Source organism: Schistocerca cancellata, chromosome 4 (genome assembly GCF_023864275.1).
Source record: "Schistocerca cancellata isolate TAMUIC-IGC-003103 chromosome 4, iqSchCanc2.1, whole genome shotgun sequence".
Classification (NCBI taxonomy): Eukaryota; Metazoa; Arthropoda; class Insecta; order Orthoptera; family Acrididae; genus Schistocerca; species Schistocerca cancellata.
Genome location: NC_064629.1, coordinates 168386819 through 168401903, shown reverse-complemented (window position 1 = coordinate 168401903; position 15085 = coordinate 168386819). Strand labels below are relative to the sequence as shown.

Below are 15085 nucleotides of genomic sequence, written 5' to 3'. Positions count from 1 at the left end.
AAACAGTACAAATTGCAACCGCAATTCACTGGGTGGGACAGATTATTGTAAGACTGAGGTTGGGGGCTACCAGAAGCATATGGCCACATGTTGTCCAGACACTGGCGTTGAACAATGAATAGCTGAGCAGCAGAGCGCTACTGGTGGAAGACCAGGAAAGAGGATGTGGATCGGCATGTGAAGAGTTATGTGCAGTGCGGGCAGTGGGCAGATATGAGCTGTAAGTTAATACCTTTCCAGAGGTTATCAGAAGCAACAGAGCCTTTCAGAATGATTGGGTTGGATGTCCGTGGGCAGTTCAACAAGACTCCCGCCATTAATCTGTATGTGTTAACCAGTATTGATCATTTTTCTAGATATGTAGAAATGATTGCAATCTATAACTGGCAGCAACAGTGGCACAGGCACTGTCCAATAACTAGATGCTCAAATTTGGGGTGCCAGAAGCTATGACCACTGATCAAGGGACAAATTTTATGTCCGATTTGTTAAAGCAAATGTGTAATTTGCTGAAGTTTAAAAAGTTAAGGATGAGTCCATTGCACCCTGAGGCCAGCAGTAGGAAAAGTGCACAATGCACAGAGAGAAAGTTGCTGAGAGACTATGTGGGCATTCACCATACTGATCGAGATGTATATTTATCCTTTGTTGTGAGTGCATATTATTCAAAAGTCTATTCATAAAAGGTTGTTTATGGGAGGCATACACTGTACTGTTTGACATAACAGAGCTGAGTCATGGCAATGGCATGGAGTCTTGAGGATTTTGCAGAAAGACAAAAATTATACAAATAAATAACAATAATAATAAAACATCCAACATTCCACATAACACCTTCAAACCATGCTTTTTCCTTTTCTAGACAAACTTACCCCCAAGTTATGCACTGTACAATATTAACGCCTCTTCCTCTTTCTGAGCCCAACATCTCACACATAATTTGTGTGTGTGTGTGTGTGTGTGTGTGTGTGTGTGTGTGTGTGTGTGTGTGTGTGTGTGTGTGTGTGTGGGGGGGGGGGGGGGGGGGGGGGGGGGGCAGTGACTGATAGAGAGATATGAGTGAACAGTGTGGCATTACATAATTTAATAAGTTATTTGTAAAAAAAAAGTATTGTATTCCAGGAGTAAATCTAATGATTGTCTAACCAGAAATCTGTAAATGTATGTATATGAATTAGCTTATTTTAAATTGGTCTTAACTTGTAAATACTTTGACATGTCCTCTATCCTTGCAAGAAGGGATCTATGAATGAATAAAGCTACTCATAAAACTGAGGTAAATTTGCGCAGGAAGTAAATGCCAACAGCAGCTGGGGAATTGTGTGGGCAGGTTACCACAATATGAAGTCAGTCAGATGTTAATGTTACTGAACCCATATTTTCCGAAGGGTAAGACCAAAAGATATTTAACTCATTACTAAGTGCAATTTCAGGTAGTTGAAACAACACTGCTGGTAAACATCATGCTTCTGTTTTACTGACTCTCACAATTATTGTTCATGTGGGGCATCTGCAGCAGTTTCGAGGTGCTCCAGATGTGTTGACACAGGTGTCTTCTGTTGATGCTGGAAGTATGGGTAGCACGAAGGAGAGGAAGTGTAGAAATCTTGCACAATCTGTACAGGAGGTTGTGTAGGTTAAAGTCACAGAAGTAAGAATGAATAATGTATGTTTGGATTAGTGTGTACATGTTCTTTAGAAACACAGGTGATTATTATTCCAATACAAAATGAAAACAGGAGGAGAAGTTTTGTCTTTTATGTAAGTTATGTTGCGTTTTCTTTTGCATGTCTATGTAACTGCAGAACTTTTGGTAGGGGAGGGGAGGGGAGGGGAGTTCCCTGTCCCATGTTGCCGTGGGTTGAAGCAAAAGATGAGGGGAGTTACAGTTTTGGTAGGCCTATAGGAAGCGCAGAAGGAGTTGCTGCTGGAATTAGAACTGGTACTTGAACCAGACAAATCTAATCTACCACTGTATTACCATACGGCAGCCATTTAGATCAGAAAAAGATCTAGCGTGACTGTATTTACTGATACAGTTTCCAATTAGCAACAGATGAGCCAGATTCAAATATTACACAATACATGCATACCTACTAAATGGGGAACTTTGGGAAATTTGTGCAAGTAAAAACACAGGAGATTCTACTGATTGTAGAAGATGGTGGCAGTCATGTGCTGATGTCCGTAACTTAACTCCAACCTTGTCATAGGGAGAATGCTGCTATCTCCCCGACCTGGGCGGTAGGCACGTACGGGTACCAGCAACGTGCGAGAGAGTTCTAAAAGGGTATAGCAGAATGTCAGGATTGTTCATATGTCACACTTGAGCTGCGACCCTATTTTCAGCAAACAGGTTCACACTAGTTATTTTATGTAAACAGTACCGAAGTAGTTGTTGCAAATTGCTATGAGCATAGTAAGCTCGGGAGAGTTGAACATACGGATTCATACAGGAGTGGACTATTCATTAATGGAACAGACTGTGACATCACCAGGCATAATGTTTCACCCATCAGCTTCTTTTACGAGGGAAACCAAGCTGAACATTATTCAGCCACAGTTGTACTGGCCAGAGAAGCCACTAGCAACCCTTTGAGTGAAAAATCTGACCTACCTGAAGGAAACATTGAATCCTAATCTAATCCTGTCCCTGAACCAACTCAGACACACAAGAGAGGAGTGTTTCAGTGGAACAAATGCTTTCACATGTTCTACAGTTCAAGAGGAGCAGCAGTACACAATCAAGACTGCAAGTGTTAAAACTACAGGCACCATGGTAATGTTAACTGTTTTGCACATCCTTCATCTACCTTAGGTGGAGGGTCACTCACCTGTGTGATCCTTCGGTACATCACCTTCCAGAAAAGTTATGCGCAGTCTGGCAGCACCCTCCATGACAATGGGTCCACAATGGCTTCCAGCATACTACGGGCCACCCAGCAGCAGAAGTCACTCTGGGCAGTCAACTCTGCCAGACCTGGGCACAATTCCATGATGGCAGACTTGGACAACATGGGAAGCCATCCCTCAGGGCCCACAGCAGTGCAGACGTTCTGCCTTTGAGGGAACAGTTCAGTTCACAGCCAGAGCAGTACTGCTACCATCCCTCCACACCAGGGCAAGCTCCTAACCCAGTAGCTGTGCCTGCTTACAGGAACTCGGCAGACACACAACACTTCACTGATACTGCTCATTCGGGGCCACATAGTGCTAACTCAGGCACACGCTGCTGAGAGAGGTTAACAGTGTCAGCAAAGCAGGACATGGACGTCAATCTGCTGTAGCAACTATGTGGCTTTCGGACATCATTGGCATTGCCTGCAGAGGGCTTATCCAAGGATGCCACAGCACTCCTATGTTGTAATCCAAGACAAATAAAATAATATTTATCTTGCAGCGGAGTCTTCCTAGCCACCCCCAATCAACACTTCCACAACCCATCATTCCACTACCTCAGCATTGCCCCTTTCCCCTGGGTCACTATAATATAGAAACCTCTTTGGTTGTTGCCTGATGTTTTATGGAGTGGCAATATACATCATGTTTGTTTTTCTATCTTCATGCTCAAATAACAACCTTTCCAAAAAATCATTTTGCTTCAGCTTTCTTGTTTTTAAGCTTGTTGCAAGGCCCTTTCTGTTCTGTACGACAGTTTCGATGGCTAGTCTTCTGATGTTACTACAACAATTTCAGTAAAGTCACACTTGTAAATCGACTCCTCCTGCGGCTAGAGGACAAAATAATTCCTACTAGGGCTATCCTACAGACAGAAAGTTTTTAGCATGCAGGGCCTTATATTTCAGCAAAAAGGAAAAGCTGTACCTGTATGGGATATTGGCGCTGTCCACACGACGACTAAACGTGCACCTGTATGGCGTATGGACATTGTGCTAAACATGTTATATTATTCCGTAGTTATGACAACCTTAAACTTCACACCTTAATTCTGGCTCACCATACTTAAGCATACTGAGACAGTTATTTTTCTTTGCATTAACAAAAGCACAAAGTCCCATTTATGTTAACCCGTTATACATAGTGGCCACAGTAAGTGGTTCTAAAAGTATTTTGACACACTGAAAGTGTAATCTAAACTTCAAAACTGAAGTGGTAATAGGACATTAGGATAGCCAGTTTTTCTTCAGGTGACAATCATTAACTGGAAAAGTTTTGTCTACATGTTTGGGAATTTTGTTTTTGTTTGCTTGATTTGTTTTTAGGGCTCAAAAACCACTAGGGTCATACGCACCCATGTCAAAACTATAGAACACAAAGACAGAGAAGTTAAAAAAGACTACACATCAATCCCAACCAGTGTAAGAGAAGACAGCTAAAAACGGGGAAGTGGAGAAAGGTCTATAAAATACACCATAAAGAAACAGAGGTCCCGAACAAATTTAAATGGCCTTCACCATAGTGCTATGAAGGATAAAAAGTAAAATGCAGTTGACAGCCTGCGTGTCATTTGCTAAAATGGCCAATAACTCAGATGGCAAACAAGTGGGCATGTAAATGGTTAAAAAATGGGCATCCCATCAGGAAATGGTGGACAGTTAAAACTTGGACGTAATATGTACAAAGTGACGGGGGAGCACCACATAACAAATGACTATGGCTAAAATGGCAGTGCCCAATACGCAACCTAGTTAAAATGACCTCCTCACAGTGAGAGGTGATCATCCAAGCTGTTGGGGAGAGGCTTAATAATGTACAAGGGACTGATACAAACAGAGGAGGAGGTTTGATCTGCATCCCAGGAAATACCATTGACAACACGTAGGACACAGAGGGACCATGTACAGCACACTGCCAGGTAAGACACGGGGGAGGACCAAGACTGTTTCCTATTGAGCAGGAGTCCCAGGAATTTTATAGTTTCAACAAATGAAAGAGCAACAGGCCCAAGATGTAAAGATGGTGGGAGAAACCAATTGCACTGCCAGAAATTCATACAAACAGTTTTGTCTGTGGAAAAACAAAAGCCACTGTTGATGCTCCACAAGTAAAAATGATCGAGTCATCACTGAAGACGCCACTCAAAGAGACAGATCCGTGGAGAACTACGATAGATGGCAAAATCATCAACAAAATGTGTGCCAGAGATGCCTGGCTGGAGACAGGCCATTATAGGGTTAATGGCAATAGCAAAGAGGACGACACTCAGGACGGAACCCTGAGGCACACTGTTTTCCTGAATAAAGGTGTCCAACAAGGCAGAACACAGACGGACAGGAGGGGGGGAGAGGACTAAACCCACAATTTTTCCTGAGGTATGCAGATCTTCTATATGGTTAAATGATGACATCCTCTTAGGTAAAATATTCTGGAGGTAAAGTAGCCCCCATTCAGATCTCCTGGAGGCAACTACTCAAGAGGAAACAGTCATCAGGAAAAACAAAACTGGTATTCTACAGGCCAAGTGTGGAATATTGGACCTCTAAACTGGGTAGGGAGATTACAAAATTTAAAAATTATAAATGGTTATACTGAAGTTAGATGAAGCGGGAATTAGTGAACTGTGGTTGCAGGAAGAACAGGACTTCTGGTCAGTCTAGTACAGAGTCAAGAACACAAAATCCAATAGGGGCGATGCAGGAGTAGGTCTAATAACAAATAAGAAAATAAGAGTGCAGGTAAGCTACTACTAACAGCAAAGTGAGCACATTATTGTAGCCCAGACAGACAAGAAGCCCACACCCACCAAAATGGTATAAGGTTATACACCAACTAGCTTCACAGATGGAAGATACTGAATGAATGTATGATGAAATAAAAGAAATAATTCCAATAGTTAAGGGAAAGGAAAATTTAATTGTCACTGAGACCGGAATCTGATAGTAGGAAGTATGAGAACATGGACCGGGGGGAAGGAATGAAAGATGAAGTCATCTGGTAGAACATAGCACAGGGCATACTTTAATCACCACCATTGATATTTCTGATGAAGTTGTGTATGTGGAAGAGACCTGGGGTTATTGGTATGAACTATAGATTAAAACTGAAAAAATTAACTAGGTGGGAACAGGATAAATTGAAGGAACCAGAGATGGAGAGTTTCAGAGGGATCATTAGGCAATATTTGACAAATAGGAAAAGGGAATACAGTACAAGACAAATGGTTAGCGTTGATATATGAAATAATGAAGGCAGCAGATGATCAAATAGAACGTCTAATAGATTTTTTTTATAACACAAGAGATACTGAATTTTATTTATGAAAGGAGAAGGCACTAAATTGAGGAGGTGAAAGGGAATGCAGACATCTAAAAAATTAGATTGGCAGATAGTGCAAAGTGGCTAGGCAGGTATGGATAGGGAACAAATGCAAGGCTGTAGAAGCATGTATAATTAGGGAAAAGATATATACTTTCTATAGGAAGATTAGAGAGATCTTTGGAGGAAAGAGAAAAACTGTATGAACTCTGCCGGAAAACCAGTATGACGCAAAGAAGGGAAAGCTGAACGGTAGAAAGAATATACAGAGGGGCTCTACAATGAAAATGAACTTGAGATGAACATGAGATGTGAGATACTATAATGTGAGAAGAATTTGACAGAGCACTGAAAGATCTAAGTAGAAATGAGACCCCTGGAGTAGGTGACATTCCCTTAGAATTGAGACCTCAGTAGAGCCAGTCATGACGGAAAACAATTCCATCTGGTGTACAGGATGTATGAGACAGGTGAAATACCCTCAAACTTCATGAATGTAATGATTCCAATTCCAAAGAAATCTGCTGCTGTCAGGTGTGAATATTACTGAACTATCAGTTTAATTAATCATGGCTGCAAAATACTGACAAATTATTTACAGAAGAATTGAAGACCATCAGTCTGGGTTCCAGAGAAATATAGGAAACATGCAAGCAATACTGACCCAGCACCTTATCTAAGAGGATAGGCAAACCTACATCAACAGCATTTGTAAATTTAGATGAAACTTTACATTTTGTGTGGAATAAACTCTTTGAAATCATTAAGGTAGCAGGGATAAAATACAGGGAGCAAAAGGTTATACACAGCTCGCACAGAAAGCAGACTACAGCTTAAAGAGTGAGACAGGGTTGTAGCCTGTCCCTAATGCTACTGAATCTGTACATTAATCATGTAGTAGAGGAAATGAAGGAGAAATTTGGAAAAGGAATTAAAATCCAAAGAGACGAAATAGACACTCTGAGGTTTGCCAATGACATTTTAATTCTCTGAGACAAAGGACTTTAAAAAAGCTAAATGGAATGGATAATATCTTTAAAGAGGTTATAAGATAATCATCAACAACAGTAAAAATAGGGTAGTGAAATAGTCAAATCTATCAATTCTGTGGAGAGCAGGTGAGGAACTGAGACAAGATGAGTTTTGCCATTTTAGCAGTGAAATAACGGATGATGGCCAAAGTAGTGAGGATACAAAATGCAGACTTCTTGTAGCAATAAAAGTGTTTCTGAAAGAGGAATTTATTGACATCTAACAAATTTAATTGTTAGGAAGTCTTTCTTTGAAGTATTTGTATGGAGTGTAGCCTTATATGGAAATTAAATGTCAACTACAAGCAGTTTATAAAAAAAAGGAGCTTTTACAGAAGAATACTGAAGATTAGCTGGGTGGATTGCGTAACTAATGAGGTACTGAATTGAATTGGGAATGAAAGAAAATTGTGGCACAGCTTGACTAAAAGAAAGGCTCGGTTAATATGACATGATGAGGCATCACAGACTTGTCAATTTGGTATTGGAGGGAAGTATGGAGGGAGGGGGGGATTGTAGAGGCAGACCAAGGTATGAATACAGTAAGCAGTTTCAATTAGATACAGGACGCAATAGTTATTTGGAGATGAAAGGACTCGCACAGGATAGACCAGTGTGTAGAGCTGACTCAAACCAGTCTGCAGATTGAGGATGACACCACCACATCAAAAACTTTAGGCTCTAGAATTTACAGTTTGTCCCATTTCATTGTACTTTCACTTTCTGTGTGATTTTTACTAATGTATCTAAGTGGAAAATACTTTTTCTCTCTACAATACCACTTTATCAACATTTCAAATTATTATACAGCAAATAATGACTAAAATAATTTAATACTTCTATAACAGCAGCCTTAATTGCCCAAAAGAATCAAACACCACAGCATTTGTCCAATAATGGAAACTCATATATACAGTCAATCAATAAACTGGAATCTGCAATAAAGCAATTAACAGTGCTGAATTTTTGTTTGCAATACAAAATCTTTACATGTGTTTTATTACAAAAATTATGAGTAATAAGTGAATAAAACTAAAATAACTCCTCAATTACAAGCTATTGAAAGCTTACTACAGGTGCAAATTAGTGATTTTATCAGTTAAATTTCCATTCATCCATGGAAATTAACACTTCAGTTTGTTTTGTTTTGTGGCGCAAAAACAATTGGGGGTCGTACATGCCCAACTCAAAACTAGAGAACACGAAGACAGAGAGGAGTTAAAAAATGGTTATACGTCAATCCCAAGTGACGTATGACAGCTAAAAACAGGGACATGGAGAAAGCACTATAAAAGACTCTGTACAGAAACCAAGGTCCAGAACTAAAAATTAAATGGCCTTCGCCATATTGCTATGATGGATAGAAAGTAAAACACGGTCAACAGCTCACGTGTCATTTGCTAAAATGGCCAATAACACAGACGGCAAACCCAAGTGAGAATGTAAATGGTTAAAAAAATGGTCATTCCATCAGAATAAGGTGGACAGTTAAAAAATGGGCACAATGTTTATAAAGTTGTGGTGGGCACCACTTAAATGACAATGGCTAAATAGGCAGTGCCCAATATGCAACCTAGCTAAAATGATCTCCTCCCGGCAGGAGGAGGAGGTTGTCCAAGGCGTTGGGACAGGCTTAATAATACGGCGTTTATTCTCATGAAGGGAGGACCAATGACGATGCCACAGTGACACCAACTCCTGACAGATGGCATGCAGATATCATTGGAGGGAATATTGGAACTAGTGGACTGAGGAAAGAGGACTGCAGCCTTGGTAGCAGCCTCATTACCTGGCAGACCAAGATGATCAGGAACCCACATGAACTTCACAGTGGCCCCAGCAAGAGTGAGCAAGCGACATAACACTTCAGTAACATGAATATCTGAGAAAGGTTTGTTTTATACTGACTCATGGGCCTCACAGTCCAATAATGTGATTAACAAATTTGAGAGACTTGTCTGTGGACACTGTAATGGAAACTAAAATATTTTGATCATAATAAGTAGACCCTTGTTTTCCTGTTTTCATTTAATTCTTGCAAAAATCAGACTGTGATGGATTACAAGCCAATGTGACTCCTGCATCCAAAGCAAAAGCTGAATCAAATGGAAACTAAGAAAAAGACGGAGCAGTTCAACAAACAGGGATGTCTGAAAACACTACAGCCTATACGTTTCTCCTGTAGTAGTGAAAGATTGGTCCTGTTTAATCATCAAGCACTTTGAAAGTACAAAGCCAAGACAAAAATTCCTTACTGAGCAGTGAAATTCGTTTATGTAAAAATGCATTTATTAGTCAACATAGTCCTCTTAAGTCTATATACTTTGTTCCATGTTTTCCCGTCTATGAACTACATCACAGGAGTGAAATTTTGGGAAGTCAAAAATATCCATCTCTGGCTGCCATAATATCATTGAAATCTAAAATCCTTCCAGCTGCAAATTTCTTTACGTGAAAGAATAGTTGAGTCTGGAAAATACAGTGAATATTCCAATAATTTATACCTCATATCTCTCCATATTCTTACTGGCAAATTACCTTAACAGTCACATTATTATTCTAATCAAATTATTTGATCTTCATATCCCAGGCCTCTTCTCATATTCGCAAAGTATACCCCTGTTATTGTTTCATCCTTTGCAGTGTAACAACAGGACACTTCTGTATCCCAGAAATCAAAGACCATAACCTTCTGGCATATGAAATAAAGCTTTTGTGCAGGGCCACTGGTTTCCAGCCAGTGCTTTAATTTACATTTATTTTTGACATGGTTCTGTGGTCCCATCATTCAGCTACAGTAACAAATCATTTGAATTTCTTTTGAATAGCTCTAACATTGCTATGAAATTTGTTTCATATTTGCATTTTGGTCAACATTCAAGAAACCTGTCATCCACCTTGTATGAAGTTTTAACATAATTCAAATAAAAAGTACTGTACTCTTCCCTCTGATATGCTTATAGCATCAGCTGTGTCTTATACCTTAAAATACTGAGCATTCAAAAATATATTGCAAATTTTCTTTCCCATGTTGTGAACTATTTTTTTTTTCATGTATCATTGCAGTTTTGATATAACTCACATTTATCACCTTCATGATAAATACAGTCCTGTTTAATTCCATCACTCAGAACTACTGCAAAGAGCCAAGTCATTAAAAACTTTCCCCAACTTTTGAACAAACTGCCATTTGCAAGAACACCACCGCCCTCCAAGAAAATTATTTTTGTGAACATACACTATTCTAGTTCATCCAATTGAGCTAAATGTACACACTGCAACTACACTAGAAAGCCATATAAGCGAACATATTCTGCGTATTGACCCTTTACTTACACCATAACACAAAAATTAAGTCATTCTTATCAGTATCATTTGTGTCAATCTGAGAAACTTTCAGCATGCTCTTGTAGCTATGAAAATATATGCAGGTAGAACCCAGGAGAAGGAACAAGATATCTTCTAATAATTTATAGTGGAATTACCTAAACTTACCCACATAATTATTTGAAGCTTAACAACTTACCTCACAGTCCAAAAGATGTTCATCTTCTGGCGTGCTTGGCAAAGGGCAACCAGCACCATCATCCTCTTCTGCCAGAACACTTGCATCATCCTCCAACAAATCTCTGACCTCTCTTAATTCAGGGATCTCTTTGTTCAACCAATCTTTCTCAGTCACCCACAGTCTTCTCAATCTTAAGCCATCAGAGAGGCTTACTTCACCTTCTGTATCCGAGCTACTACACGGATCAGCAACTACCCTGCTCACATCACCTGGAGATGTACTTTGCGATGTAACTGGTGAATTATTGGAGATGTCTCTCAAAACAGGTGGACACCCAAATGAAATTTCTGATTGGACAACAGAAGTTTGAAGCAGTTCCAGAGGTGAAACAGGACAGTCACCACCAGCTCTTATTTCCGGGAAACACTTTCCATTTCCACCTTTGAAGTTCTCGTACATTTTGCTGCCGTCCTGTTTAAACAAATTCTTTCATAACCATACTGCCATAACAAAGCATAGTAATATTAAACGTAGTCAAAAAAATCACAAAACAGGAAGGCTTAACTATAACAACATCAATCTACACCTGCAAGCAAAACCCCCCCCCCCCCCCCACACACACACACACACACACACACACACACACACACACACACTCACACTCTCTCTCTCCAACTACCCTGAAGCTGCTCGCACCTCTACATATTTTAAATATTATTTCCTTTTATGACATGTACATTGTTGTAATACCTTCAATACATATTGACCATCCACCTGTTGCAGATCTTAAGACTGCCACATTATATAATTTGACATCATGTACAGGATTAGGCATAAAATTTTATCTGGAAACTGATAGTGCTTGCGAAACAAATGACCACTGCGCTTTTGAAATTCAACTTATTTCAACTGCTTATTTCCTAGTTTTAAAATTTATTGCCAAAATATTTTAGAAGTGACAATTCCTAAATAAGCTGGCACTACGGCTCAATGAAAAGGGTCTCAGTTTCAATCCCCAGTCAGTCCTAAGATTCCTGTGTCACTTTTCACTTCTTTCATCTCTGGCAATGTTTGTTAATGAGAAATTGACAAGTTACACTGAGGTCCGTAATCCATGTTAAACTGTAGGTCCCATTGCAAATGGCTGCATAAGTCATTTCCAAGTTAAGAAAATGGCAACAGTGTAAAATTTCCCATAGGACTATAGCTAGTAAAACCTTTGGGGTGAGGACAATTTCACAATCTTTTCTCTTTATAAGCAATGATATTTCATAGATACCCATTTCATTTTCAGGCCATTGGAAAGCCTAAATAATTTTTATATTCCTTAAAATGCCAGTGCCTATTAGAGGTTTTATGCTATGTGCATTTTATTACATTGTTTAACATCTTACCATGCTATGCAGACTTCTGCTCATCAGGTGAACATTCAGATTATATTAATCTCTCAAGAATGTACAATGTAATTTCACTGAAAAATAGCCATCTACAGACTTTTGCTGCAGTTTCACTTCCAGTAGATGTGGAGCGTTTATTGCCCAATGTGTGGAGGACAACTAACTACTACTGCAAAATTAGTCTGCACGTATTCAATCATCCAGTGGGTTTTTGTTTGAATGAAATGCTCTTACACTGGTATCTTGATCTGTACTTCCTTCCCACTGAGGATAATCATGATTTAAAAATTTATATAACAAACTATAAATATTAATGAACAATGTGCATACATATAGTAATGTGACATGAGCTGAAGCTTGGAAAGTGCAGAAACATGGTAAAGAATATCATTCAATACACACAGAACAAAGCTTGGCTTTTTGTTATCAGTACTAGCACTGCAATAAGAATTTTCTTTGCATAGTCACAACTCAGTACAACATTCTTAATAAGGAGAAATAATCAGATGTGAAGTTGCTACAGACCAAGAGTGAGTCATAGGCTTAGTCTGTTTCATGTACCAGAGATCATTTTGCACAATAAATCTTAATGATGTGGAATGAGTCATTTTACATTTACATAGAAAATAAATTCATAAATATGGCCACATGCAGAACATTTATAAGCTTTTTTGTATTATTATTATTATTATTATTATTATTATTATTATTATTATTATTATTATTATTATTATTATTATTATTATTTTTACATACAGACACGAGTACTTCCTACACACCGCCTTTTACATATTACAATAATAGAAATTATTCTATTCCGTAGGAGTTGTCAAGAAGAAACTTTTCAGTTTATTTTCAAATTTTACTTTGCTGTCAAACATTTTATATCATTGGGTAAGTGATCAAAAACTTTAGTTGCAGCATTTTGTACCCCTTTGTGCTAAAGACAACCTTCAATTGGAGTAATGAATGACACTTTTCCTTCTGGTATTGTAATTATGTACATTATTGTCCCTTTTGAACTGCAGAGGATTCATTAATAACAAACTTAATGAAGGAATAAATATAAAGTGAAGCAGTAGGTAGAATGCCCACCTCAAACAGATGTCAACAAGGTGATCATGGGTGAGCACCACACATTCTTACAGGAGGTCCTTAAACTACGCAGAATTCTTTAAAGATGAATTACCCTACAACATTATTCCATATGACACTGTTGACTGAAAATGTGCAAAATACGTCAACATACTGATTTCTCTCGGCCCAAGATTTGCGATGAAACTATAAGCAAATGTGGCTGAATTAAGTAGTAGTTTTCAGAGTTCCAAAATGTGCTTTTTCCAGTCTAAATTCTCATCAATATATAGAGAAAAAAAGTTTTGAAATTTTCACCCTATTTATTATTTTCTCACCATGTGTTACACATACTATTTATGTAGTACCCACATATGTACAGAACTGAATATGTTGTACATCACCTGACTTTGAAACTGGCTGGATAATGAAATAATTTATTATGGTGGTTAATGCTAGGAACTCCAAGAAGTTGTCTGTAGATTACACTGTTCTGTATAAGGACCTCGGCACAAAATTTTACTAAAATGCAGGAAGACCTACAGAGGATCAACACTATGCAGTGACAGCCAACTGACCCTAAAAATTCATAAAGGTAATTTATTTCACTAAATACGTGGAAAAACCAATTATTGTTTAATTATACTGTCAGTGAATAACCACTGGAAAACTTAGCAATTAGAAACTGCAGAACATTTATAAATATGAATATTTAAAGTCTAACGACTGTATAAAACTAGGAGAAGTAGGGGCCAGATAGGTTATTGTGCCTTAGCTCCTGCCACTCAAATTCGAATCCTTGAAAGAACTCAACTGTATTCATGTGTTCCGGTTATAGAGTATACTGCAGGTGAGACTGTTCTGATGTGAAGCTATTATCCAACCGCTTTCAAAGTCAGGAATTGAATGCAGCGAGCTACTAATGCCTTGCAATATGCACATGTGAAACTGACGTGACATGATAAGCTCTCTGAATGTTTCTGTTGATGGACACGTGCACGTCATCCTACTGAACTATGACCAGCTTGCCGTACACAGGGCACATCCGGATCTGCGCAACTTTTAACTGTTTGGACGCGCCTGCCAATTATTTCGAGGCGTTGCAAAATCATCGCGATAAAAACGGCAGTAAGAAAAATAATCTCAGCCCACAACTAACTTGCAAGTATCAGTATTTTGTTTTACACTATAAATATCCCTTTCCATCATATTAATTCCATATATCGACCGCGAATTTTTTTTTTCTTTTTCTTTTCAAACGCAGATTTCCGAAGTGGTACACCCTATTAGCGGTACTTTAACGGACCAACCTCAGCGATCTAATCCGAAACCTTGAGTACCCAGGCACTGCGAAGCGACTTTCGTGCCGCGTTGTGGTGCACATTAATACGAGGGGAAGTCAAAGAGTAAAGGGCCTCTCGAGGAAATAAATATTTATTCCAATGATGGAAAACTGAAACATACATTTTTTTTACTTCTCTGCGCTTCAACGCACTTTGTCCAGCGTTTCATAATTATCTGATTCGGTAGCACGGCACGGCACGGCATTAATGACTTCTGCATCGGCTGCGAATCGTCTTCCCCTGAGTTTCCTTCAATGGTCCAAATGTATGGAAATCGCTTGGAGCCAGGTCTGGACTGCATGGCGGGTGTTTCCAGCACTTCCAATTCTCTGTTTCGGCCATCTGTTTGGAATGTCGGCGAGCGCGGCATCTTGCTGTATGATAACACTTTTTCGCTGTTTTCCTCGATGTTTGGATCTGATTGCAGGTTTCAGTTTTCTTCGCAACACATCACAATAGTTCTCACAGTTCACAGTTCTTGCGGTAAAATTAACGGCTACCACACCTTCCATGTCC

General features: G+C 39.0%; 1 protein-coding gene across 3 annotated transcripts in view; it reads right to left on the bottom strand.

Annotated features, from left to right (window-relative positions):
• Positions 1 to 15085, bottom strand: part of LOC126185206 (adiponectin receptor protein) — a 77240-nt gene that overhangs the window by 19492 nt on the left and 42663 nt on the right. The window contains exons 1-2 of one of the 3 annotated variants that reach the window (XM_049928088.1): positions 14041 to 14187; positions 10774 to 11226 (exon numbers count right to left, since the gene is read on the bottom strand). In XM_049928088.1, the coding sequence (XP_049784045.1) occupies positions 10774 to 11226; positions 14041 to 14049 (462 nt within the window). In that variant the 5' untranslated portion in view covers positions 14050 to 14187. Of the gene's footprint in view, positions 1 to 10773; positions 11227 to 13247; positions 13514 to 14040; positions 14188 to 15085 lie in introns of those variants that run through there. The other 2 variants (XM_049928089.1, XM_049928087.1) reach the window with 2 other exon arrangements.